This window comes from Gymnoscopelus microlampas (assembly GCF_963454915.1).
Source record: "Gymnoscopelus microlampas genome assembly, chromosome: 6".
Lineage (NCBI taxonomy): Eukaryota > Metazoa > Chordata > Actinopteri > Myctophiformes > Myctophidae > Gymnoscopelus > Gymnoscopelus microlampas.
Genome location: NC_139943.1, coordinates 14389178 through 14414628, shown reverse-complemented (window position 1 = coordinate 14414628; position 25451 = coordinate 14389178). Strand labels below are relative to the sequence as shown.

Here is a 25451-nt window from a genome sequence, read left to right as displayed (position 1 = left end):
AAGCATTGAAACGATGTAGGCTACTGAAATGTCACCATGCAACAGTTCACCTTGGCCTTTGATAACCCAGGAAGTGTTATGCAATTTTGTACAGATATTGAAATGTGTCCAAAACCCTTAAGGAGCCTAAATCAAATGATTAAGTTGAAAAAATGATTAAGTTGAAAAAAGTCTACATGACTACTTTTACTCTTTGTTAAGTTTGAGTTAAAAGAAACTGAAAAGTCAAAGTGACTGTTAGAACTAAGACATTTTGACAAGCTACCCTTTTTTGTCTACAGGGATTTAAACTACAGCCATGTCTGAGGGGTGAGTATAATGTTAACCCTCTCCTTAGGCAGTGAAGTTCAATTAACATGCATAGCATGTGTGTGAATTAAGTCAACAACTAATTAAGTCAACTACTAACCAACTGCAATATCACTTTTCCTTTTGTGTCCTGTGTTGCCGATGAAGACCGGTGAGTAAAAACAGATCTTCCACAAAATGATTACTAGAATGTACAAAAGATTTACATTTTACATTGACATACAATACTTTGGATTCTACTTTTAATGATTTCTTTATTATTGAAAAGTGTAGGTAGTGTAGGTTAAGGTCAAAACAAATATGTCTATAGATATCATTACTCTGAGAATATAACAATCCTCTGTCTATCCCAGAAAAAGCCGATATATTCAGCGACACGCCGATTGCATTTGAAGGTAGGCCTCACATTTTAGTAAAGGTCTAGTATCCATAATATCTGAGATGTATTTGAAAAAATATGGTGCTTGTTTATCAAAGAGGCTGTCCAACTTTCAGACTAAACTGCTGAAGAAAGCAACGTCTATGCTGGTGGCTGAAGCGGCTGACCTTAAACATGCTAGAGAAAGTACTCTGAATGAGAGAGTGCCTCCACTCAAGCTGACCGGCATGACTATGGAACAGCTCCAGGTAAACACTCAACCAGAACGCTCGCTCCAAAACACACTCGCCCCCAGCGGTTCTTGTATTAGTTTTACTGAGGTTGAGGTTAGGAACAAGTTTAGGTCAGGCATTGTTTTACTGAGGTTAAGTTTAGGAATACGGCTAGGTTTAGGTATAGTTTTACTGAAGTTACGTTTAGAAATACCCGGTGGTGACCACTCCGAGGTCGCCGGATTAGACCGGGGCGAGCGTGTTTTGGGGCGAGCATTCTTGTATTCTCAACTAGGGGTGCAACCGTTAATGGAACAAATCCATTTAATTGAAACATTTTTTAAATCACTTTTAATAAAATAACGGATTTATTTATGTAAATGTTCTTTTTGAGGGGGTTGAAATTGAATGCATCATTATATTGTCTTTCTTTCCAGGAATTCTGCAAAGACCTGATAAAAAAGAGTGATGAAGCAGATGATGCAAGATATGACATGGAAGTTAAGGTGGTGAAAAATGACAAGGAGGTACGTTAAATTGAACTTGAGCAAAAACTACTGCCAATTACTGTTCACTTTATTAACATAGAAATGTAATAGTCTTGTTCTTGAGTTTGTTTAGCATTTTGTTATGCACACTCCACTCTGCAACTATTGCATTGGATGTGGTCTCCCTACTCCATTCCATTGAGAAATTTAAACTCATTCACAATGTCAAAGAAGTTATTTGAAGCAGACGATGCAACAGATTGGAGAATAGATGCGCCGCCATCTTTATTGCTGTTGTTTACTGTTGTTGTTTCACTCTCCTTCAGGAGAGTGAAAAAACGTGTCATGAACAAGCTTTAAAGCTGCAATCCATAAGATTTATGTCCTTCTTGGGATTCCCACCCAGGTGGGAGATGACATTTCTACCAGTGAGCATCTTAGCTTGCACAATATGTCCTCTGCCAACTTGGACAGGGGAGACATTGCACTTTGACCAGGGTCTGAACTTAGGGAGACCACCTTCAACCACCGCAGGTGTACTAATTATATTATATTAAAATGCTTAACCATACATACATTATTGATCAAAATAATATTTTATTCACTAACAAAGTTGGCGATTTAAGGCTATACAAATAAAGTAACTTGACTTGGTATCAGACAAAAGGTCATGGACAATAGTAACAGTAAAATATATTTTACTGTAAAATATTTTTTTTTACAATAAACAATGTTATTTAATAGAAAGCAATATTTACTGTTATGCTGTTTAATTTTGAACATATTGAAAATGGACTTCTGGAGGATTAAGAGTCACTAACTACAAATCTTTCACTCCAATTCTTATTTGTAAGGTTATATTCTTCAAAAAGTGCATCATTAATTAGCATCATATGCTAGCTATGCTTTTCTCTTGCAATTTTCTAAGTCAGGTAAATGGGATACTTGGTTTCAGAACTCAGGGACAGGGGGAACTGAGGCCCACATTTTTTGAGGATTTACCTTGATGTTTGATGCACAGATTCAGACACTCGCCGCGAAAGTCTTCGAGTTGAAGGGAGCCAAGAGACCAAACCTGAAGAGGGTGAAGAAGGCTAGGGTTGCGGATGACATTGTCCCTGAAGTGTCCGCAAAATCCGACTTCAAGAGCGCTCTAAAGACAGTGAAGAAGGTGGAGGAGAAGGTACTGTAAAGTTACTGGCTGAAACACAATTGAGAAATGACTGATAACTAACAAATGTCTCATGTAAACACTGTCGCTTGCCAATACAGTAGATATTCTCAGCAAGCGGCATGTTGCATTACGGACTATAAATTAATCACATTAATAAGTAACCACATTAACCCATTATTTTTGGGTTTCAAATTTGAAAATGTATTAAAAAAAGAATCTTTCAAACGTTAAAAAATTCAATAGAAATTTTAAATTATTCAATAGCCACTCTACAAGCCCACAACGTGTTGTATCACAATGTGTAGTGAGTTTGAAGAGCGGCTATTTTATCTATTTTTCGTACAACAAAGTACATTATACAGCTGACATACAGTGTATATAGGGCAAAGTACATTCTTCCAAAAATATGTTTCTCCTTAGAAAATATGAGAGATGATTAAAAATGGTCAACATCTATTAACTGTGTCTCGATTTCAGAAAGAGGAGGCGGTTGATTGGCGTAAGAATGTGGAGGCCATGTCTGGTATGGATGGCAGGAAGAAGATGTTCAATGCTGGAAACTAGAAATATAATGACGCTACACAAGGTACAACAGAAATGTCTTCATTGCTCTACATTTGCAGTATTCACATGCATACCTGCAGTAGAACCTGCACTAGAATGACTCTAGGGCTGCAACTATCGATTATTTTATTTATTAATTGAATAATCAAGAATGGGGGGGGGTATACCAATTAAAAATGGATTAGACTATTAGATTAGATTATCTGTTTTTTGCTTTCTATTTATGCCACCGTATTTAAAGACACATGTAGAGTACAACATTTTTTACGTTCATTGTGTGTCATATATTCAACTGAACATTGAACATACAGTAGGATGGAAGACAGTCAATGATGTTAACTATGTGTTTATTTCAGCATTGTGTTTAAAGGGACTGCCTTCAAAATTCTATAGTTTTTTTATCTATTATTTTATAAAAATGTATATATTCTTTTTATAATTGATTACATTTTTAAGTTATTATTAACTGTTGCAGCCCTGGCCTAGATGACTCTCGGGTGACATGGACTACTATTGATACCTTACATTTTCTTTCTACTCTTTATTTCAGATTTGTTTTTCAAACTCACAGATGGAGGTCTCCAGTAGAGGTGAAATAAAAGCACTTTTGCATGGCCAGTCAGCCATGATGCTGTGTGTTTATAATCATTTCAAACAAACAAACAAAGACAGTCAAGTGGAAAACCTTAGGGACATTGTAGAAGGATTAATATATTGACAAAAATACTAATTATCTTAAGTTGTTTTTGATGTAAGCTTTGAAGTAAGAACTCCACAAATAAGCCAATTGTTTTAATAACTGTACAGTAAACAAAATATTGTATATATTTGTTTCTAAGAGAGGACGGTGATTCTTTTTTTTTTGCATGAAAGTGCAATATCCATATTATAGAGATAATCCTGTCATTTGTAATGTACATGTACAGAGTTTGCTTTCAATACATTTCTTCTGCATCAGGAACGTTATCTCCACACAAATGCTGACTCTGTGTTATGGAAATGATGGTTTCTCTGAATAAGCAATTTAGATTTTTGCCATGTATTCAATACTCAGTTCCAGATTAAAAAAGAATGGAAAATGTCACCCCGTTTGTGTTTCTTTTGATACTGATATCGTTGCTGTCGGGCAGAAACGTTTTTTTCATAAATTAATGCCCGACTTGATCACACTACAGCGCCGCACAAAAGTAGCAAAAGTAGCAGACCTGCAAGCTCAAAATGTGTCGCTTTGCGCCACGTTTTGAGCTTGTTGATCTGCTGCTTTTGATGTTTTTGAATTTGAATCCTGAAAAGTAACAGTTTTGGACATATGAGGTTTCCACCCGACAGAGACGATAAGCACTTTGCTCTTACATTACATCAGTGGTTCTCAAACGTTTTCATGTCAAGGACCCCCTAATTGACACTTATTACCCCGCGGACCCCCATTTGAAAAGATAAGCCAGGGACCCCAATAAGAGAAGGTTTTTACGGCTCTCTAGCAGTGATTCTCAACCATTTTAATTTCAAGGACCCCCAGTCTGACATGCATTAGGCTACGGACCCCCATTTAATGGCATTTATACCTCTATTCACCCCAATTCACATTGTAAAACCAATGTCAATTTAACTCTGATGGAAATGGATGGAAATGGAACCAAATGGACCCTAACGGGTCCATTTGATTCCATTTGTACACTCTCAGAGTTACAGACCCATAAGGGTCCATTTGGTTCCTGTCCATCATCTAGCTGGGGACCCCCTGGAACCCCCTCAAGTACCCCTGGGGGTCTCCGGACCCCACTTTGAGAACCAATGCATTACATGATCTAGAAAGTTTTCATTTAGTTATTATCACACCACCTCTGAATCTTACGTCATACACTTTATTTTAATTCAAAAGTTACGAAGCGTCTAGTAATCTAGAAATGTAAGCTTGTTCCATAGTTAAATGCCCCAGATGTAGTAAGTGTAAATATACCAGTGGTGGAAAAAGTACTCAAATGTTTTACTTAAGTAAAAGTATGAATACTGCAATGTAGAAGTACTCTGTTACAAGTTAAAGTCCGGAATTCAAAATTTACTTGAGTAGTAAATGTTAAGTAAGTAAGTGTTGGTATCAAAATTAACTTAAATTCAACGTGTCGCGATGCGACACGTTGTGAGCTTGTAGATTGGCTATTTTCAAATGTAGCCTATGTATAAAATATGGCTAAAGTGGTTAATGTATGTTTTATAATGTAATAACATCTGCAAAGTAACTAGTAACTAAAGTTTTCAAATAATTGTAGCAGATAATATTTGCCTCTGAGATGTAGTGGAGTAGAAGTAAAAGTATAGACAATTAGAAATACTGCAGTAAATCAAAAGTAACTCAAAATTGTACTTAGGTACAGTACTTGAGTAAATGTACTTTAAATATACTGTACTTTAGTCACGCCTTACTGTTGTACAACTTATGGTATGTGTTTATGTTTATGGCTGTTCCGTCACAGCAAAGAAGCATCCTGCCCCCCCCTTCAAGCGTTGAGTAATGGGTGTACAGAGCAAAACTCAGCATTGGGGGGATGCCATGATACACATGTGCTTTGATGCTATACACTGACTGTCAGGAAAGAGGGATCTATTTTAGTGAGCCACTCACAGAAGGCCATACAGTATAGGAGCCATAAAACTTTACTTGGGTTTATCCTGTGTATCCATTCCTTGTGTATCCAGTGTTGTCACGGACCGCACACCTTGCCAGCTTTTTCTGAGGAGACAAAAGGTATGTTTATTTAACTGTCATGATTGTTATGAAAGGTGTTAAGGGTACTTGTGGCTTAATTGAGATACACACATTTTAGGAGTTGTGGCATCCAGGGGTAATGGCTTTTGATCATTAACAGGTGTTTTGTTTGGCTGTGCAACATGTACTGTACTGTACTGTACAGCCAACAGTACAGAATAAACACCTAATGTTAGAAAATGTAAGATCTCCCACACCATAAATAAGACAATTAAGTGTCTGCTTATTTTGGATGATTTACGTTTAGGACTCATTTAGGTTTTCTTTAATACTTTACAGTATTACTGCTCCTCAGGTGCCTTATTAATGGCATCCACGGTCGTAATAGTTAGGATGCGTGAATCCTAACTATCACGTACAGTATCCGTACAGTGTATAAATGTACAGTGTCAAATATCCCAAAAGAAAACAACTAAATATGTAAACCATTTCACATACTGTATATTATTTTATACTGCATGACATTAGTTACAGTCAATTGCTTACAAGATATTACCAAGACCCATTTCATTGCTACATAATGAAATGGCACTGTCCAAGGGAACGTGTCACTCATGCATGTACAGTAACTGCTGTTAATTTCTGATGGATTACTGTCTGCTTGTTACCATACCATGGCTTGGATTTCTCAAATTTCTTAACTGCCTCACTCAATCAGGGAGCATGAATTTGACTGTACAGTATGCGCTTGTAGGACAAATACCAATTTGCAAATCATAATACAAAAGAACATTTATAGAATATAATGTAATGTTTATGTTTATAATTTTAAATAAACCAAACATTTTGAATGTGACATTGAATGTAACTGGACTATGTTATTTCTTTTTACTTTAGTGTGTAAGTGTCAGTGAATTGTGTTTCTTTATTTCAGAATACAGACTTTCAAGCATGTCTGAGGGGTAAGTTATGAGTTTGACAAAGTACTATAAATTAACATTCAGGAAATTACCTTTCATACTTCATATGGTTACCATTATCTTATGCCACTACTTATTCTGTGTTTGTTCGTTTTTTCATTCCCCTTCAATGTTTTCTTTTGTTGCTGAAATTCAACCACAGACCTGTAAGTTATGTAAATGCAGTGCAACTGAGCTTAACTGGAGAATCTTCATTTAAAGAAGATTCTCCAGTTTCAAGTTGAAAGATTTTGAGCTATTTCATGAAACTACACTTTGGTTTTTCCTTAAACTCTTGTCCTCTGTTTTATTGTTTAAGAAAAAATCGAAGATGCCTGCATCTCGCAGACTAGCTCTGAAGGTATTTTGTCTCCTGCGCCTTCATTATTAATGGGCTACACACAGCTCTTAACATTCACATCAGCTTCATCAGTCATGTACAAATAACGTAAGAAAAGGACAAGACAGTCACCTTTTAATAATCATTTCAGACAAAGCTGCTAAAAAAGGCATTTGCTATGTGGGAGACGGAGAAGGAAGAGAAGCGCCGAGAGAGAGAGACCACTCTGAGTGAGAAAGTACCTCCACTCCAGCTGTCTGGTTTGTCTTTGCAGGACCTTCAGGTATGTGCATGGAGGACAACTGACAAGCTGTTTCAAATGCTCTGTATGCTTGGATAATACAAAAAAAACGAAGGAAACATGCCATACAGCAGTGGTTCTCAACCTGTGGAGGGGGGGGGGGGTCCCCAAATGATTTTGGAGGGGTCCCCAGATGACAGTGAAGTGACAATTTAAAGACTTTTAAAGACCTTTTAATATAAAAGAAAAAAGACCATGCATCAAAAGTAACCAACAAACTATACTATAAAAACTGGTCAAACATTGGCCAAATTGTCAAATAATATAAGAAAGAGGCAAAGATTGTGAAAATAGCCGATCTACAACGATCTTCAGCAGCTTTGCTGTAGATCTGCTATTTTCACAATATTTATCTGTGGAACCCGAGACAAACTAAACGTAATGCCTCAACTCCTACATTCCAAGTGCTTGTGGGGGGTCCCCAGTTCAAATGTGATTATTTTGGGGGGTCGCGGCCTGAAAAGGTTGAGAACCACTGCCATAAAGTACATACCTGTACATACATCGCTTACCTTTAAAAATCACACCCTGTGTGAAGGTAGCGGCGCCTTTGATACATTTTGTGTCACGTGAAGCTTGACCAATCACTTTGTTGACGGGTCTGACCAATCAGAGCGTTGACGGGTCTGACCAATCAGAGCGTCGACGGGTCTGACCAATCAGAGTGTCGACGGGTCTGACCAATCAGAACGTTGACGGGTCTGACCAATCAGAACGTTGACGGGTCTGACCAATCAGAACGTTGACGGGTCTGACCAATCAGAACGTTGACGGGTCTGACCAAACAAGCGTTGACGGGTCTGACCAATCAGAACGTTGACGGACCTGACCAATCAGAACCTTGGCGGGCCTGACCAATCAGAACGTTGACAGACCTGACCAATCAGAATGTTGACGGAAAAGCCAGGTATAGAGCAGGACCGCTCTATACTATGTATAGAGCGGCGCCAGCGCCGCTAAAAAGGTATCTAAAGCACAAGAGCTAGCATTTATGATCGTCTACATTGTACGTATATGTTTAGCTGACACTCTTATCCATAGCAATCTACAAGACATCAGAAGCAGCTTACTCTTTACATATTACCTTGTTTATAAGCAGCTACAGTATCATGTATATCCCTAGAAACCATGGGTATACAGTATTTGTTAACCCATTCAATCCAGGAACGCATCTCTGTCATTTTAGATTTCTTTGGGTATTCAAAAATAGCAGATATACAAGCTGCTGTTTTTTTTTTTAATGGTTATAGCTACAATCTAAAATGACACAGATGCGTTCCCGGATTGGGTTAAGTGAGAAATGTTGTGCATGGAAAAACGTTAGTTGTTAGAACATCCAGAACATATTTGAATTAAAGCAGCTCCATCAGCAAAAAGGCCTTGTCCTCCACTGCAATCTAACATTGTACAGTAAATATCAAGCACAGCTTTACTTGTCCTCCGATCTCCTCTAATCCCAGGCTCTGTGTAAGGAAATGCACCAAAAGATCGACGCGGTAGACGAAGACCGCTATGACACTGACCTCAAGGTGACCAAGAATGACGTTGCAGTAAGTTATATTTACTTGGTTTGTTATTAACCCTTTAAGACCGGGAAAGCATCTGTGACCTTTTCTTTAACCATGGCGCTAATAGGGAAAGCATCTGTGTCAAAATAGCAGATCTACAAGCTCATAGTGCGGCACCGAGTGCCGTGCTATGAGCTTGGAAAATATTTTGTTCCAGGGACTCCCCCAGAAGCAAATATTGGAGTTCAATATGTTTGCTTTAAAGATATATATATTCAAATATTTGCACAAATATTTAAAAAATCACACCCTGTGTGAAGGTAGCGGCGCCTTTGATACATTTTGTCATCGAGTGTTTATAATGTGTTTATAGTCATGTGTCACGTGAAGCTTGACCAATCACTTTGTTGACGCACCTGACCAATCAGAGCGTTGACGGGTCTGACCAATCAGAGCGTTGACGGGTCTGACCAATCAGAGCGTTGACGGGTCTGACCAATCAGAGTGTTGACGGTGAACACGGACAAAGTGAGGTATAGAGCAGGATCCGCTCTATACCTAAAGGTATAGAGTGGCTAGCGCCGCTAAAAATATCACACCCAGTGTGAAGTGGGCGGTGTGGTCACAGTGGTCATCACAGTGATGGAAGTGCTTCACTTCAAAAAAACATAAAAGTGTTTTTTTTAAGTGCCATATTCCTATATAGGGCTGCACATGTGTCATGTGTTTCTCTAGCCAATCACAGTCCTGAATTTGCAAAGTCAGCCAATCACATTACAGCTAGTGGCGATGACACTAGCTGTAATGCGATTGGCTGACTTTGCTAAAGTATAGATTTGCATTGACTGTGGAAGGGTTAGGGTTGTAGACTGCGTTGTAGACTATTGGCCAATCACGGTGCAGGATTGGTCAATGTCCAAACCTCACTTATAGGGGGCGGTTACACCGCCCCAAAAATTGCAGATATACAATCTCAAGAGCTTGTATATCTGCTATTTTTGAATAGCCAAAGAAATCTAAAATGACACAGATGCTTTCCCAGTCTTAATGGATTAATGTATTGTGCGCATGTGAAAATCCCAATTATTATAAAAAGAAAAATTATGTTATGCTTATTATTCTATTTCGCAAAGATCGAAGCTTTGATTCAGAAGATCAATGAGCTAAAGGGCTCGAAGAATCGACCTGCTCTGAAGAGAGTGAAGATGTCAGCCGATGGCCTGCTGGGAGCTCTGTTGACAACCAAGGTCAAAGAATCTGTAGACTTCAAGGCCAACCTCAAGACTGCCAAGAAGAAGGAGGAGGAGAAGGTGAGGCTGTGTTACAGTATTAAACCACATGAACCCTAGAAGGTAGACCTTCATTATTAATCCTAGTGGGAAATTCAGTTTCAGCTTCACCCAGCTGATCAGATGCGCTGTTAGGGGTTAAGTGTCTCGCTGCTCAGGGACACGTCAGCACATACTGGGCGGGCCGGGAGGCGAACCGGTGATCTCATGATTACCAGGCAGCCTCTCTACCCACTAAGCCAGTGGTTCTCAACCTTTTCAGGCCACGACCCACCAAAATAATCATATTTGAACTGGGGTGGCTGGGGACCCCCCCACCCTAACAAGCACTTGGAATGTAGGAGTTGAGGGATTACATTTAGTTTGACTCAGGTTCCACAGATAAATATTGTGAAAATAGCAGATCTACAAGCGCACAACGCCTCGCAATGCGAGGCGTTGTGAGCTTGTAGATCGGCTATTTTCTTTTATTTGTGCGTCTTTCTTATATTATTTGACAATTTGGCCAATGTTTCACCAGTTTTTATAGTATTATTTGTTGGTTACTTTTGATGCAATTGTCACTTCACTGTCATCTGAGGACCCCTCCAAAATCATTTGAAAATCAAATGATTTTGGATCGAAATGATAGGGGATCCAAATGATAGGGGTCCCGACCCACAGGTTGAGAGCCACTGCACAAAGCTACGGTCACCCCTAGCATTCCTATTCAGAGCATGTCATAACTCAAAATAGACAAACATTATGTGAAAATAGGCACACATTCAACAAGAAGAGATTTGGTGTTGAGGGGAAAAAAAGTAGGGGGGCAATTATCGACCCCTGGGGGACCCCGGTCAATGAAGTATGTAGAGTTGTGGTTATGGTACTGAATAGAATGTAGTCCACATGGGCTACGAAAATATTAACATGTTTTATTTCCTCCTGAACAGAAAGAGGACGTGACGGACTGGCGTAAGAATGTGGAGGCCATGTCTGGGATGGATGGCAGGAAGAAGATGTTTAATGCTGGACAATAGATGCATGTTTACGGACAACAACCCCAATACGGACACAAACATACAGTATTTTCCTTATGGACAGTTTCTCAATGAACAGAGCCTAACCAATTTCAATGGACAAAAGGTCATCAGACATCGCACACAGGTAGCAAACCTGCTGTATGTAGTGTATTAGTGTAAGGTTTTATTGAACACCATACCTCATATTTACAGTTTAGCATGTATTTTGCATGTTGAAAAAAGTTGAGTTAAGCTATGACGAAAAACAAATGTGTTGGGATTTGGAGTGCTTTATATCTATACAGTGTCTATATCATACGCTCTCGTTTATCAAGACGCTACAGATCCAAGGAATGTCACTGTTGAAGTACAACTGTCATCACGACCACCTTGAGCCTTGAATATGCTTATTATCTTGTTTTCTTGTTCCTATTCATATCCTGTCTTGTCTCCTTCTTTATAATGTAATGGTAAACGGTAATGTGACTATACATACATACACATACATGTATACATAAATACATACATAATTTATATAGCAAATCAGGTGTTGACACTAAGGTGTACTAAAGTACAGGTCACGTTCTACTTGCCCAAAGGTCATGCCCACTTGCCCGAAAAGTAAATCGCCATTATAAAATGATCGGTACATTTTCAATTACCATTCATTTTACCACTTATTTTTTACTTTCTACTTGCGAATTCTGGGGCTGCATGATATGGACAAAATTTCATACCTCAATATTTATGCCAAAAATATTTCAATAGCTATACAATATGACTATGGATTCACACTTGTTATTTGTACTGCAGAAAATGTTAGCATCATATCCTTGGAGGCTGATTGTTATTTTCTTTGTTGCGTGTACTTAAAATGTTTTGAAAAGAAAGGCATTAAAACAAATCCGACTGATTTAAACACAAAATATTTGCTGTGTGTTTTCAATTAGACTAGTGCATTGATTCCATCTCATCCAGCTACCAGTGGTGGGCAGTAACAAATTCCATTTTTCAAGTATCTGTTTTTGATTTAACTTTCGATTTAACTTTTGATTTAACTTTTGATTTAACCTTTAAGATTTAGTCTTTAAGATACTGTACTTTTTACTCCACTACATTTCAATGAAGGTTGTTGTTACTCATTAATCTTAAGCATAGCTTTGAAGTTAGCTGTTCAATAAATGTTTCCTTTCTAAAATATGATTAGCCCTGTTTTTCTTCATTTGTGAGGAACAGTAGGCTACAGTAGAAGTCATTCCCGACAAATTGTTTACATTCACTGCAGAATTGCACTTCTTTTCGCCTTTAAAAACTGAGTGTGTACCTGAAATTATAAAAAAGAAAACACTGTATTATCAGGTTCGAAGTCTTTGCTTGGTTGTGAATCAACACTATCATTTAGTATTATATATACTTTATAATGCTTGTCTTTCTGAAAGCAGTGTTGTTGGGTCAGTTAAGCTATAAGTGGAACTGGGATTTGAAGGTACAGTAGGTTGATTTACTTCTTGTTTTAAAGGGAAGGAATCAGCATCTACAGCTGCGTGTGCGTGTGCGTGCGTGCGTGCGTGTGGAGTCTTGATTCAATTGCATTTTTGTGCTGACGTTTTAACACAGTAGGTGTTTCTAGGCTTTGTGTAGCGCAGTGATTTGTTCTACAAGCAAGTCAGTGCATTCATTAGGTCGTTCCAGAGAGTTACAGTACAAGGTTCTAGAAAAGCCTTGTGAAAACAATACAGCAGTGTAACTGCGGAGTAACAGTTGACCAGGAGTATCTACAGTGTGTATACTTTGACCCACGTAATGGGGTTGTGTACTTTGTCCACCACCGCAAGCAACTGATCACGATCATTCCTTGACTTGACAGCATGCTTCAGTGCCTTGTGCACAACCGCAAAGAACATCATCATAAACAAAGTTTGTAAATCAAGGAACACATAAAACTTAAATTAAGCCCAGTGAACTTTCCACAAATAACAGAAGCCATGGGGTCAAGGCTGATGTGTTCTGAATCCCAAAGCAGCTTGGAGTCAGATCACCAAGTAAGGCTCTGCCATTCCATCATTGACGTTAGTGAGTGGACTCACGCCAAGCCTCTGTTGTGTAAAATGACATTACTAGTACAGTATGTATTGTGGTGGTTGAGAAGTATTTCAAAGTTTACTATAGCAGATCTTCGACTGTGATATGACGATGACAACCTTTACATAACCAGACTTTATCCTCTCAGAACTATAGAGAAATCTGCATAGAAATACATTGGATATTTTGTAATCTGTACTATGTGGCTGGATCAGTCATTATAGTGTGATTGTCCCTCTGACTTCCTCTTCCACCTGTGACACAAAATGAACTCTGTCTCAGTTTACAAAGCATCCAGACTGACCTGCACCTGGCTAACAATGCAATACCAAATGTCACATTGTTAGCCTTGGCATTATTTATTTCTGCGGGTAGTAGACATAATGTCTGAATCTCAAATAAATTGACATATTTACATATAGACGCAAGATGTAGAAGCTAGAAGACTGCTGACTCCTCTCACCCGGCTTGCTCCTTATTCAAACCCCTCCTCTCTAGGAGAAGATTTCACAGCTTTACTGTTAGGTGAAGGACATCTAGCCTCAGGAACAGCACACATCTGAGGCAAACAAGCATTTTAAAATGAATATACTGTTGTGGCACAAAGCACTTTAGCATATATTTTTTATGTACTGTATGAATGCTCTTATATTAAGTTGTATTACTTCATGTTTTAATTAATTGTACACTATACTTATGCCTATAATATATGTATATGTATTAATAATGTATACATTATGCTTACTTAGTCAGTCCAAATGGCTAGATCAGACTTTAAGTCTACCTTTTTTTACAATATTTATTTTTATTTTTACCTTTAATACATTTGTATTGTAATCTCCCTACTCTCCTGTTTTTTTGTTTAGTTTTTTCATGCCTACTGCAGTGCTGCTATCTATCTTATCTATTTCTATCAAATTCCTTTCAACTGTGTTGACCTGGCAATAAAGGTATTGAAATAGATTTATTTGGGAAATGGACACGGCATGCAGCCTGTTAAATTTGCACTCCTTTTTAGTGGCGCAGTTAAAAATGCCCTTTCAACTTTCAGGTAATTTGGAAGTTACAAAGTTTCAATTTTCCCATGCTTCAATAATTGTAATGAAAGCTAATGTAGTGAATTAAATCCCAGACGGCCATTGTACTCTGGTTCCCTCTCCAGATGGTTTCATAGGTTGCACTCTATTATTAGATGCCCTTAGATTGTTCCAGTCAAGTGTTGTCTCAAGTTGAACCAACTTCATGCTATTGTTTTATTTCATTTTATGTTTTTAATACTTAATAGTGTCTTTATTTTTGTATGAATGTCAATAATCTTACATGAATACATACTGTCGCTATGTAGACACACCCATTGAGTTATTGCTTTATTTAACATGTTTTAGATTTCATATGTTTTGGCTGACTCCACACAAAGAAAACCCTGCTCTAAATTCCAGTTTAGACTTGTTTTGTCTGCAAGTGTAGGTCAATGTTGAATGTTTGACAATGACTCCCCCTAACAGGTGTCATCAAAACACATAAGAGTGTGAGTTCTACATCCTGCTGCACAAACATCTATCTATCTAAAGGCTTTTATTATACCATTCCTGTTTTAATATTGAGGGGAGGGGGATGGGCAGTGGCACAGACGTGGGTATGGGGGTGGTGGTGGTGTTGGTGGGGGGGGGGGGTTCTATTTTAGTTAACCATTCACATGAGACACAGAAACTATAAATCTGATTGATTATTCTCTAAGCTGTCTCAGCTAGTTGACGCTCACTCACACGCTTTTCCTCACTGCTAAGGTACGTGTTGATGAGCATTTCGGCTTCATTAACAGAGTTGCTAATATTTTTGATGCAATTGTGGGATATAGGATATGTTTGGTTTGATGGGTTCTGCAAACAAGGAGTATTGTGTAACTTATCTATGGGTTGGTAATATAATTCAAAACAATTAATGTCATTTAATTTTCTGTTATGACTGCAATATAAAAGAGCCCTGTAATGACTGTGCTTACTTTGCTTTTCTGCTGAAGTTTTGAAGCAGCATGAATCAATAGTTGCCTGACTTGCCTGTTAATTCGTTGGTCATTCACCTTTTTTGTCACCTATGCAGAGACTCTTGTTGGTTATGTTGAGAAATTCATTGACTCAGCACTGTGACATTACACGTTATTTCAGTAAGCTGAATTCAAATACAATTGGAAAGAAACATGAAAGATGCCATTTCCTGAGTAAATGTTAGATGTATTTAATTCATGTAAAATAGCAAAACAAATAACCGTATTTTCATTTAGAGTTTTGTGAGTGGACTTCACCAAAGAAATAGCGTTCCTATTCATGCAGCAGCCAGAGGCCTTGGTTGAACCTTTCCTACTACACACGTGACGTGATACAACAGAAGTGTACAATCAATCAACTGGTGTCGCCCGCTTTAATGTAACAGTATGCTCTAACTAGGTCAGGGACCACAATGCTGAAATGGTCCTCAGTCTCAGTATGCTATATGGTGAACAGGTGATAGGTATAAAAGAAGTAATGCTCTATTTCCACTGACATGCATAACAATGATTATAGCGCTCACAGAGCTTTTGTGTTTTGCCTGAAAAGTAGCAAACACTTTAATGTATTTTTCTTTTCCATTTTCAGTTGGTGAATTATCACAGCAATCATGGCAGATGCGTAAGTATAGTCACATCTAAGTTTGTCCTCATACAGTATATTCACTGGAAAATAAACATAATTCAATAAAATACAGTAACACATTTTATTACATTTTTCCCTGTGGTTCATGCTCCAACAGACCTGTTAAGTATGTAAGTATCTACATCTACTATAAAGTATTTACATTCTAGACCAGCAAAGTTACCTTATGATTTGTCTACTACTTGAAAGCTATTTACTTAGTGCAATAACATATGAGCCAATGTAAATTAGCATCTTTGCTAAATCCGGTGTATTTACATTACATCGATTGTATTGTTCATTAATATGCGGTGCCCCGTCAAAATTAAAGTCTGACAAACCATCTTTTAGTGTAAAGCCTAATTTATGCTTCATCATACAATGGGCATTGTGAGCCTAAAATAGCTCACAAGCAACAAGCTCACAACGCGTCATAAATTAAGCATTACTCTACTCATAACATCACGGTTTTCATTTTCCTTGTGTGATAATTCCAGGCAAAACCAGAGAAAAAGATCTCCTCTGCTCGGAAGTTGGGGTTGAAGGTAGGTATAACAGTGTAACGTTGTCAGCCATCTTTCTGTACAATACTACAACTATACTTTAAAACCTTCGACATTACAGACTGGCAACATTAGCTAACAAAGAACATTAGCCAATATAAAAGATGAACTGCTATCTTCTCAATATTAGGGTTATTTAATGGTACGCGACTACACGTATGTGAAAATATAGATGTCTGTGTGTGTGCGTGGCGTGTGCGCACGCGAGCGTGCGTGCGTGTCTAAGGATACATCAAATTGCCACAGTTTAGTTCGGTGGCCATTTTGATATTATGACAGGAAGTTGATCAGTTGTTTTTATATAAAATTATCTACATTAGATCTGGGAACTGAGAAAGAAAGTCTTTCTAGTTTCACCTTCATTTGACACTTTGCCCAGATCAGGCTGCTGACGGTAGCTGTGCAAATGCTGCAAGAGGAGAAGGACGCAGAGGTGAAATATAGGGAAGACACACTGGCAGAAAGACTTCCTCCTCTCAAACTGTCTGGTCTGTCAGTGCAGGAGCTACAGGTGAGCATCCTCTCATACTCAGATGACACCATCATGTGGGTTTCTGTTATCAATAGACTGTGTCCTCTACTCTCTTCACAGGATTTATGCAAAGATCTGTATCACAAGACTGATGTTGTAGATGAGGAGCGATATGACGTTGAATCCAAGGTCACCAAAAATGACAAGGAGGTGAGATAGTAGACAATAATGGGATGCAAATGATAAAGAAATAGAGAGGTCTACGATACGATGAATCCATCAACCACATGAACACTAGCATCCCTACTCTGGGGCCAAACATTCTGTGAAAACAGCTGATCTACAAGCTCACAACGCGAACTATGTTGTGAGCTTGTAGACTGGCTATTTTCGGTGAAGTGATTTGGTGTAGAGGGAAAATGAAGGTCAATTATGTAAATATGGCTAATTTGGTTAACAGCAAAGACAACCTAGAGGTGTGCATAGTTGAGCAGCATGATTCATCAACAGATGACCTCAGAATCCTTGAACGTTGACCACCAAATTGCACCGATATCAAATACTGAGGTAGAGATCTATCTAATATATGAAGTGTCATAGTCTTGTGTGGTGATTTGACGATGATACTGCGTGTTATGCCATTGTGGTGAGAGGGACATATTATTCTACACACTCAACTAATAATACAACTAAGTAAGGCTCACATTTGTAACTCTTCTAGTGCTAACAATTACCAAACACTGCCTCCTTGTGGCTGCAGTGGGAATACGCGAGCACAAAATAGAGCACAGGGATGCTGTGCAATTATATTTTCTTTTATTTCTTAACTTTTTATCCCACGATTTTGTAACCCATATGGGGTTAATGTCATATAGTCATTAATCATTTCTATATCTCTTGGCCAGATCGGTGATCAGAAGCTGAAGATCATAGAGCTTCAGAGTAAGTTCAAGAAGCCAACTCTGAGGAGAGTGAAGATCTCTGCAGAAGCCATGCTGGCTGTTCTGTTGGGCTCCAAGGGCTCTACAACCCACGACTTCAAGGCCAGCCTCAAGACAGTGAAGAAAGAGGAGGAGAAGGTACTGTACAAATACTGTACATGCTGTATTCTCTGCTTTGCAAAGAGGAGACTCTTGAGACAAACAAAAAAAGAAGAACCTCTGTGTCTAATTTGTGGTCAAATTATGAATTCCTGGTGTTGCCTGGTGGCTCAGCCAGTTAGTGCACTGAACGTAATGCTCCTTGTGAGTTGTGAGGACTCGAGTTTGAATCCGACTCCCATTGTGTTTCGCACGTCTTAGCTCTCGGTTTTCACTCTCTTTGTGAGGAGAGGAGAGTGTCTCCTATCTAATCAACCACTTCAAGGGATAGTTCACCCCTAAAATGACTTTTTCCTATCGATTAGTCACCCCATGGAGACTTGAATTCATGGATATATTTTTGTTTTGTTGCATTCCTAAGCCAATAACTTGAAGACCGACAGCGGTTCCGGTAGGAGACACAAAGAGTCTCATTTGTGTCTCCTACCGGAACCGCTGCCTACCGGTCCGCTGGTCATCAAATTATAGGCTTAATATCCATGAATTCAAGTCTCCATGAGGTGACTAATCGATAGAAAAAAGTTCATTTTTGGGTGAACTATCCCTTTTATTTTATACTACATTGTACGATGGTGTTTTGTGGTGAAAATAGTAGATCTACAATCTCGCATCGTGATGCGATGTGTTGTGACCTTGTATATCACTATTTTTGCTAATATATATTATATATTTGATTTCATTTTTTTATCGGTCAAAATTGTGGACAATTGTTGAAAATGTTTGCCAATAATGACATACCCAAAATAGCGATGCCAGCTTTTAAGTGGTTAAAGCATAACATTCCTAAAAAGACAATATATTATCAGTATCTTTTGTTTTGACTGATACATGATGTTCTGTTTCTCACCAGAAAGAGGAGGTGACTGACTGGCGTAAGAACGTGGAGGCCATGTCTGGTATGGAGGGCAGGAAGAAGCTGTTTGCTGGTGATGGAAACTAAAAACAAAACTAGAAAAAAAGTACCTGCAATTGAGTGTGTGAAGCCATAATATTGTCATAAATTGTAATTACATTGAAGTAACAATATTTTGGATGAAAAATCTTTCAAACAATCTTTCATGTTCGCTGATTTGTAAAGGTAAAAGAAGTTAACCAGAAGTCAATTATGTGGACAAGCACTAAAGCGATTTGTATTTTTTATATACTCGGTTCACATTTTTGATAACTTTACATAGATTAGAATAAACCCTAATTTGGATATTCTTTTTTGTTCCTTCTTTTTTTGAGAAATTGTACTTTATTTCTGCAATGCTAATATTTATTGCTAAAGTGATGTCAGGATTGTCAGACCAATGATTACATAGTTAACAATTTACAGTTTAGGCATTCAGCAGATACTCTTATCGAGAGAGACTTACAAAGTGCAAGATCAGAGTAAATGGCATGAACCCTAGTCAACAAACGACAGGGTAAATGGTCATGCAAACAATATGCCTATATAAATAACATATATAACATATGTGAACAAGTGACCAACTAGCAGTAAGGGAAGGGGGTGCCATACCCTTGATTGCCCTTAAACACAAGTTGTAGAAGTATTTCCAGTATAGCCTCTCAGGAACAGTTCTCTTTTCTGGCCATGTGATGGCAGCAGTAGCTTCCAAACTGACCACAAAGGCAACTTTAAACTGGAACAGCATACTGGTAGTGTGCAACCAGTTTAAACCCATCACCAGTAAGAAAACAATGTAACACTGTCTCAAGTCATTTGTTAGACAAGCTGTTTAGTGAGCAAAACATTACAGGGAGAAATATATTGGTATGTTTGTTGAAGCTGCAATAGGCCTGTATAAGATTCTTAAGCAGTTCATAAAATGCACAACATTGGCCCATTGCCAACTTCTTTTGTGATATCTTAAATAAAATTAAGCTGGTGTCCCGAATGTTTTTTGTTCAATGTCACACATACAAATGAAATTGATATGCAGTACATCACTAGCAAACATTTTCTCTGCTTTGCTGTAGACAGACTTTAAGACTCTATCACAGGTGGACAGTCAGACTAAATGTCTGAAGTATGAGGTGTGACATTTCTGTCAGACGTTGGGATGTGAGCAAAGCAGAAAAAGAAACGCAAGGGCAGAGGATCTATTTTAGTGAGCCACTCACAATGAGCACCAGATTCTATATATCTACCCTCTTTCTGTCCTTCTTCTGTCGCAAACACAGCAAGTAGCAATTTTTCACCTGCTATAAGGTAAGTTGTTTCTTGGCAAATATTCAGAGCATTAAGAAAGCAAACAGAAGGGTATCATTCCAAAATTCTTAAATGAATCTTCTTGCAATACTGAAAAAAAGAAAAGCCCTCAAAGATCCTTTTAATCTTAAAACAAAACTTTCAGCAAGCAAAGGTTTCATGCTGACTTATAACTTTTTTAAATAGCCCATAATGTGCTTTACTTTCATGTAAACAACATTTTTTGCAAGACTGGGCATCAAACACACATATATTGGATTTTGGAAAGAAGCTCTTCAAATGGCATTTGGGAGGAGTGCTTGTACTGCTGACAGCAGCTGGTTGCTTTGTACTGTACAGAATTCCAAGCCAAAGTTAAATAAAATGGGGCATAAATTGTGTATTAGATTAGATGCTTTGAAAACTATCTTTATAGAAATCAGCTGGATGGTATGTTCATTGGATGTCGTTCCAACATTGTTATAAATGTAACGGTCTGGTATAGGGGTTAAGCACACATGTCGGTCATTGTGAAACCACATACTACAGAGAAACATATTAATGGGCCACACTGTATAATTATGACCAGATGCAAAATATTAATTTTGTCCACACTGTTGTGTGGACACAACAGTGTGGACACAATTACTAGTCAAGGAAATAGTTTAAGTTTGACCTTAAGACTCCACTGTAGACTCCTCTATGGCTTTATATGATGTGAGGATTTAGCAAACACGTTTTTTTCCTCATTTCTAAGACTGTTTGCATGCTATATCCAAACTAGATCCAAGGTCATATTTTCAATACAATAAAAATGTTTCTTTTGAAATTTGACAGAAGATACACCAAACTGCAACCATGTCTGAATCGTAAGTATCTCATTCTTTATTGCAACTTAATAGTCACTCTGGTTAAGAGCATCTGCTAAATGCCTAAACTGTAACTTATGACTTATAAATGTCATTTTATCAAAATGTTACATTCCTGTGGAAAACATAAATGTAACAAAATGCATTCTTCTCTCTCTATGACTAATTGTGGTGCCGTGTTCATTTACTATAGGGTAAGTTTATGTCCCTGTCAAATCTAGAATAAATACATTTTCTCTAATGTCTTAAAGTAAATCATGAGTTCTATTGCAGGCCTACGGATCTAATAATGATGCATTATGAATAGTGGCTGCATTCTGCAGTCTGGAGTATTTGTGGAGATGATTTGATATTAAAATAATTAACATGACCTGAAGAACACTCTTTTTGTTCTATATTTGAATGTAGCTATTTGAAAAATGACAGAGATAAGGTCTCAAATTCCTCTTTTCCAGAAACCAAAGCCAAAAATCTCTGCATCTCGCAGACTGTACTTAAAGGTACAGTGTGTGTGTGTGTGTGTGTGTGTGTGTGTGTGTGTGTGTGTGTGTGTGTGTGTGTGTGTGTGTGTGTGTGTGTGTGTGTGTGTGTGTGTGTGTGTGTGTGTGTGTGTGTGGAAAAGATCATTTTAGATTGACTATTACAACTGACTTATTACTGAGCAAAACATTGCATGTGTTACTTTTAACGCTGAGTGTACAGTACAAATGGATCCAAATTGACATATTTTCTAGTCTCCCAAAGTTAAACTGAGGATTTCATTGTGTAAACAATAGTCTAACTATTGCTACCTGTATTCTGCAGCATTCCCTTCCTACCTGTACCTAATCATGCCTTGAAGGTCTCACTCTGACCAAAAGCTTGCATTAAATGATTTTTGCACAGATTTGAATTTGCAGATGCTTTTTTCATTTACCATGAAATCAATAATAATAATTAAAAAAACAACCGTCATTATAAATCGCATAATGGTGTTCTAGATGACACTGCTAAAGAAGGCTATGGCCATGCTGGAGATCGATAAGGAGGAGAAGAGAGCAGAGAGAAAGAGGGTCCTAGCAGAGAGGGTTACACCTCTCTCACTGTCTGGCATGTCTCTGCAAGACCTGCAGGTAACAGTACACACTCACACTCACACTATCTGGCCTGTCTCTGCTAGGCCTGAAGGTAACAGTACACGCTCACACAGCCTGTTTTGTAGGGGTGTTGGAAAAAAACGATTCATGTAAGAATCGTTTTTTACCAAAAAAAACGATTCTTATTACCAAAGATTCAAAATCGATTCACAATTTCCCCCAATCTTTTTTGCTGCTGGTAAAAGTTACAGGAGTTTTTGTTGAAATGTAAGCTTACAATAATCACAGTAAACATTATCATGTCTTCAGTCACATTCAAGGGCATGGGGAAATTTTTAACTAGCTCCAGTCACATTCAGTTCAGCACAGCTGAGGTGTGTGTGTCACTGTCCATCTGACGGCAATTATAATAGAGCTACACCTAATCTAAGATTCCATCAAAGCCAATACTTTTTACACGACCCTCTCTAGTATTACATAATATCTTGTTTGAGCTGTTGGAAATAACTAGGCTACACTTGGTTGTTAAAGTCCAGATGAAAACAATATGACTGTTGTGAATTAAAATACTTTAGAGAAAACTGATTGGGAATCATTTTCAAATGAGAATCGATTTTTGCAAATCGCTTTGAATCGATTTTTAATCGAATCGTGACCCCAGGAATTGGAATCAAATCGACAATTGTTTGATTTGAAAAATCGTTTTTTAATCGATTCGTGACCCCAAGAATCGGAATCGAAACGTGAGATAGCAGAAGATTCACAGCCCTACTGGTTTGCCTCTGCAAGACCTGAAGGTAACAGTACACACTCACACTTAGGGTTGGGATCCGGAACCGGAGGAACCGGATTCAACATTAAGGAACCAGAATCACACGCACACTGTCTGACCAGTCTCTGCTAGGCCTAAAGGTAACAGTTCACACTCACACTGTCTGACCAGTCTCTGCTAGGCCTAAAGGTAACAGTTCACACTCACACTGTCTGGCCAGTCTCTGCAAGACCTGAAGGTAACAGTTCACACTCACACTCACTGGCTGACCAGTCTCTGCAAGACCTGAAGGTAACAGTTCACACTCACACTGTCTGGTTTGATTCTGCAAGACCTACAGGTAACAGTTCACACACGCTCACACTGTCTGGCCAGTCTCTGCAGGTAAAAGTACACCTGCAGTACACTTTAGACTATCTCTTATGGACTGGTCCTGTATTTTAACCCATTAAGACCTGAGGCCGATTACAACAATGTTTTCTAAATCCTAACACTTCAAAAAAAAATATATATATATACAAAGATTTGCACAAATTTTCACGATTTTACAAAAATAGTAGATCTACAAGCTCGTAGACCTGCTTGAGCTTGTAGATCTGTTGAGCTTGTAGATCTGCTATTTTTGAATAGCCTAAAGAAATCTAAAAGTGACACAGATGCGTTCCAGGTCTATTTGTTTTTTATTTATTTTTTACTTTTTCCCCAAATCATCGTGCAGACCAGATTTGGCCCCTTCACAAGGGAAGGATGAATTAAGGCTTTATATAGCACTTTTCTCAAAAGTTCTTTACATTATGGGTAGTACATTCACCCATACATTCACACAGTTTCACACCAATGGCGGATGTTAAGAGAACAACCTGCTCATTGGGTTCAGTTAGGGGTTCATTGTCTTGCTCAAGGACACTTTGACACACATTGAACCGGGCACCTTCTGATTCCAAGTCGCTACGCTCTACCTCCTGAGCTCTGTCTACAGATCATCAAGCTAACTGCCAAGCTAAACACTAACCTAAGATCTGTTCTTATAAATGACTTGTCCCTATCCTGCACTGTCCCCTTGCAATGGATGTAAAACCCAGTTAACATGTATTAGAACATTCTGAAAGCTGGCAATAATTTGTATATATAATTTGTCACAAAGCCTAAAGTAAATGTTTCCTCATTCTATTCATTGTACGACCACAGTTGTCTGTGAGCAACATGGTTGTACAACAAGGTATACATTGAGCTTCATTTCTGTATTTTGTGATTACACAGCAATGCTGCTTCTGATACAAGAACTCTCTCCACAGAATATTTGCAAAGAGCTTGCACAGAAAACCGATGTTGTTGATGAGGAACGCTATGACATCGAATTCAAAGTGTCCAAAAACGATAAGGAGGTACAGTAATCGTTTTATCTGTTCATAAGGCTTTTGGTTCAGTTTGTTTTCATTTTATATAATAGTTGTCATTTATACATAATTTCCTATGTTTTCATATCTAAATATTATGATTGTTCTGTGCTTGCGCAATGCACTGTAAAATTCTGAGTCAACCACTTAACCACAAAGGATCTCTATTCTCTACATTTTATAAATATCTGATCGCTATCTGATGCTTTGTGAGCTTGTAGATCTGCAAAGAAATGTTCCAAATGATTCATTTTTTTTATTTTAAATTTTCACCTATAATGATGCCCACAATTGGGACTCCAGGGTTAAAGTGGCTAACCGCTTCAATCCGGGACAGCATCTGTGTCATTTTAGATGTTGCTATATTGTATAGCAACATAAGTTCTTCAGTAAAACTGTTGGATCATTTAGGGCGTTTTTAGAATCGGCCTAAGGTCTAAATGAACACTCAGGATTTTACTGTGCAGATTGTGGAGCTGTCTCAGAAGATCTTTGAGCTGAAGGGAAAGATGAAGAGACCAAACCTGAAGAGGGTGAGGGTCTCTGCCGATGCCATGATGAGCGCTCTGCTAGGCGCCAAGGTCAAAGAGTCTGTCGACTTCAAAGCCAACCTGAAGACCGTTAAGAAGGAAGAGGAGAAGGTCAGTGTTCTTCTGCGCTACAACTTATATTTAACTTCAAAGTTTACAAGCATACTTTTAAATATGTTAATATGACATTGGACTAAGGAGGGGTCTGTGTGACTGAAAATCAGTTTCTAATTATAACTGTTCTTAAAAACAAATATTTTCTTTTTTCAACTCTGACATGAAAATGTAATATGGACACTGGCATTAATATTCAAATATTTGTGAATTAATACAGAACAACTAGACACCTGTCCTTATGTTTGTGTATCTATGTATTTATGATCCCCCCCCCCCCCCCCCCCACACACACACACACACACAGAAAGAGGAGGTGACAGACTGGCGTAAAAACGTGGATGCCATGTCAGGAATGGATGGCAGGAAGAAGCTGTTTGATGGTGGTGCTGGACAATAG

At 38.2% G+C, this 25451-nt stretch overlaps 4 protein-coding genes across 4 annotated transcripts in view; 3 read left to right on the top strand and 1 right to left on the bottom strand.

Moving 5' to 3' along the window:
* Window positions 1–25451, bottom strand: part of LOC311047708 (uncharacterized protein) — a 43242-nt gene that overhangs the window by 14223 nt on the left and 3568 nt on the right. Inside the window, exons 2-3 of the mRNA XM_084060523.1 lie at window positions 24932–25018; window positions 2391–2541 (exon numbers count right to left, since the gene is read on the bottom strand). The gene's annotated coding sequence lies outside the window, so the exon portion shown is untranslated. The remainder of the gene's footprint in view (window positions 1–2390; window positions 2542–24931; window positions 25019–25451) is intronic.
* Window positions 668–4111, top strand: LOC311047709 (troponin I, fast skeletal muscle-like). Its single transcript, XM_084060524.1, has 6 exons — window positions 668–704; window positions 805–936; window positions 1338–1427; window positions 2410–2571; window positions 3040–3148; window positions 3677–4111. The coding sequence occupies exons 2-5, from the start codon at window positions 832–834 to the stop codon at window positions 3124–3126; spliced, it is 444 nt and encodes a 147-aa protein (XP_083916650.1). The 5' UTR covers window positions 668–704; window positions 805–831; the 3' UTR covers window positions 3127–3148; window positions 3677–4111.
* On the top strand, window positions 3134–25451 carry LOC311046862 (troponin I, cardiac muscle-like; the record flags this gene model as incomplete). Its single annotated transcript, XM_084059436.1, has 6 exons — window positions 3134–3148; window positions 7112–7153; window positions 7284–7415; window positions 8894–8983; window positions 24875–25048; window positions 25359–25451. The coding sequence occupies 6 exons, from the start codon at window positions 3134–3136 to the stop codon at window positions 25449–25451; spliced, it is 546 nt and encodes a 181-aa protein (XP_083915562.1).
* On the top strand, window positions 13217–19924 carry LOC311047864 (troponin I, slow skeletal muscle-like; the record flags this gene model as incomplete). The annotated part of the gene is made up of 6 exons (XM_084060813.1): window positions 13217–13273; window positions 16480–16527; window positions 16925–17056; window positions 17138–17227; window positions 17923–18096; window positions 18968–19924. The coding sequence occupies 6 exons, from the start codon at window positions 13217–13219 to the stop codon at window positions 19055–19057; spliced, it is 591 nt and encodes a 196-aa protein (XP_083916939.1). The 3' UTR covers window positions 19058–19924.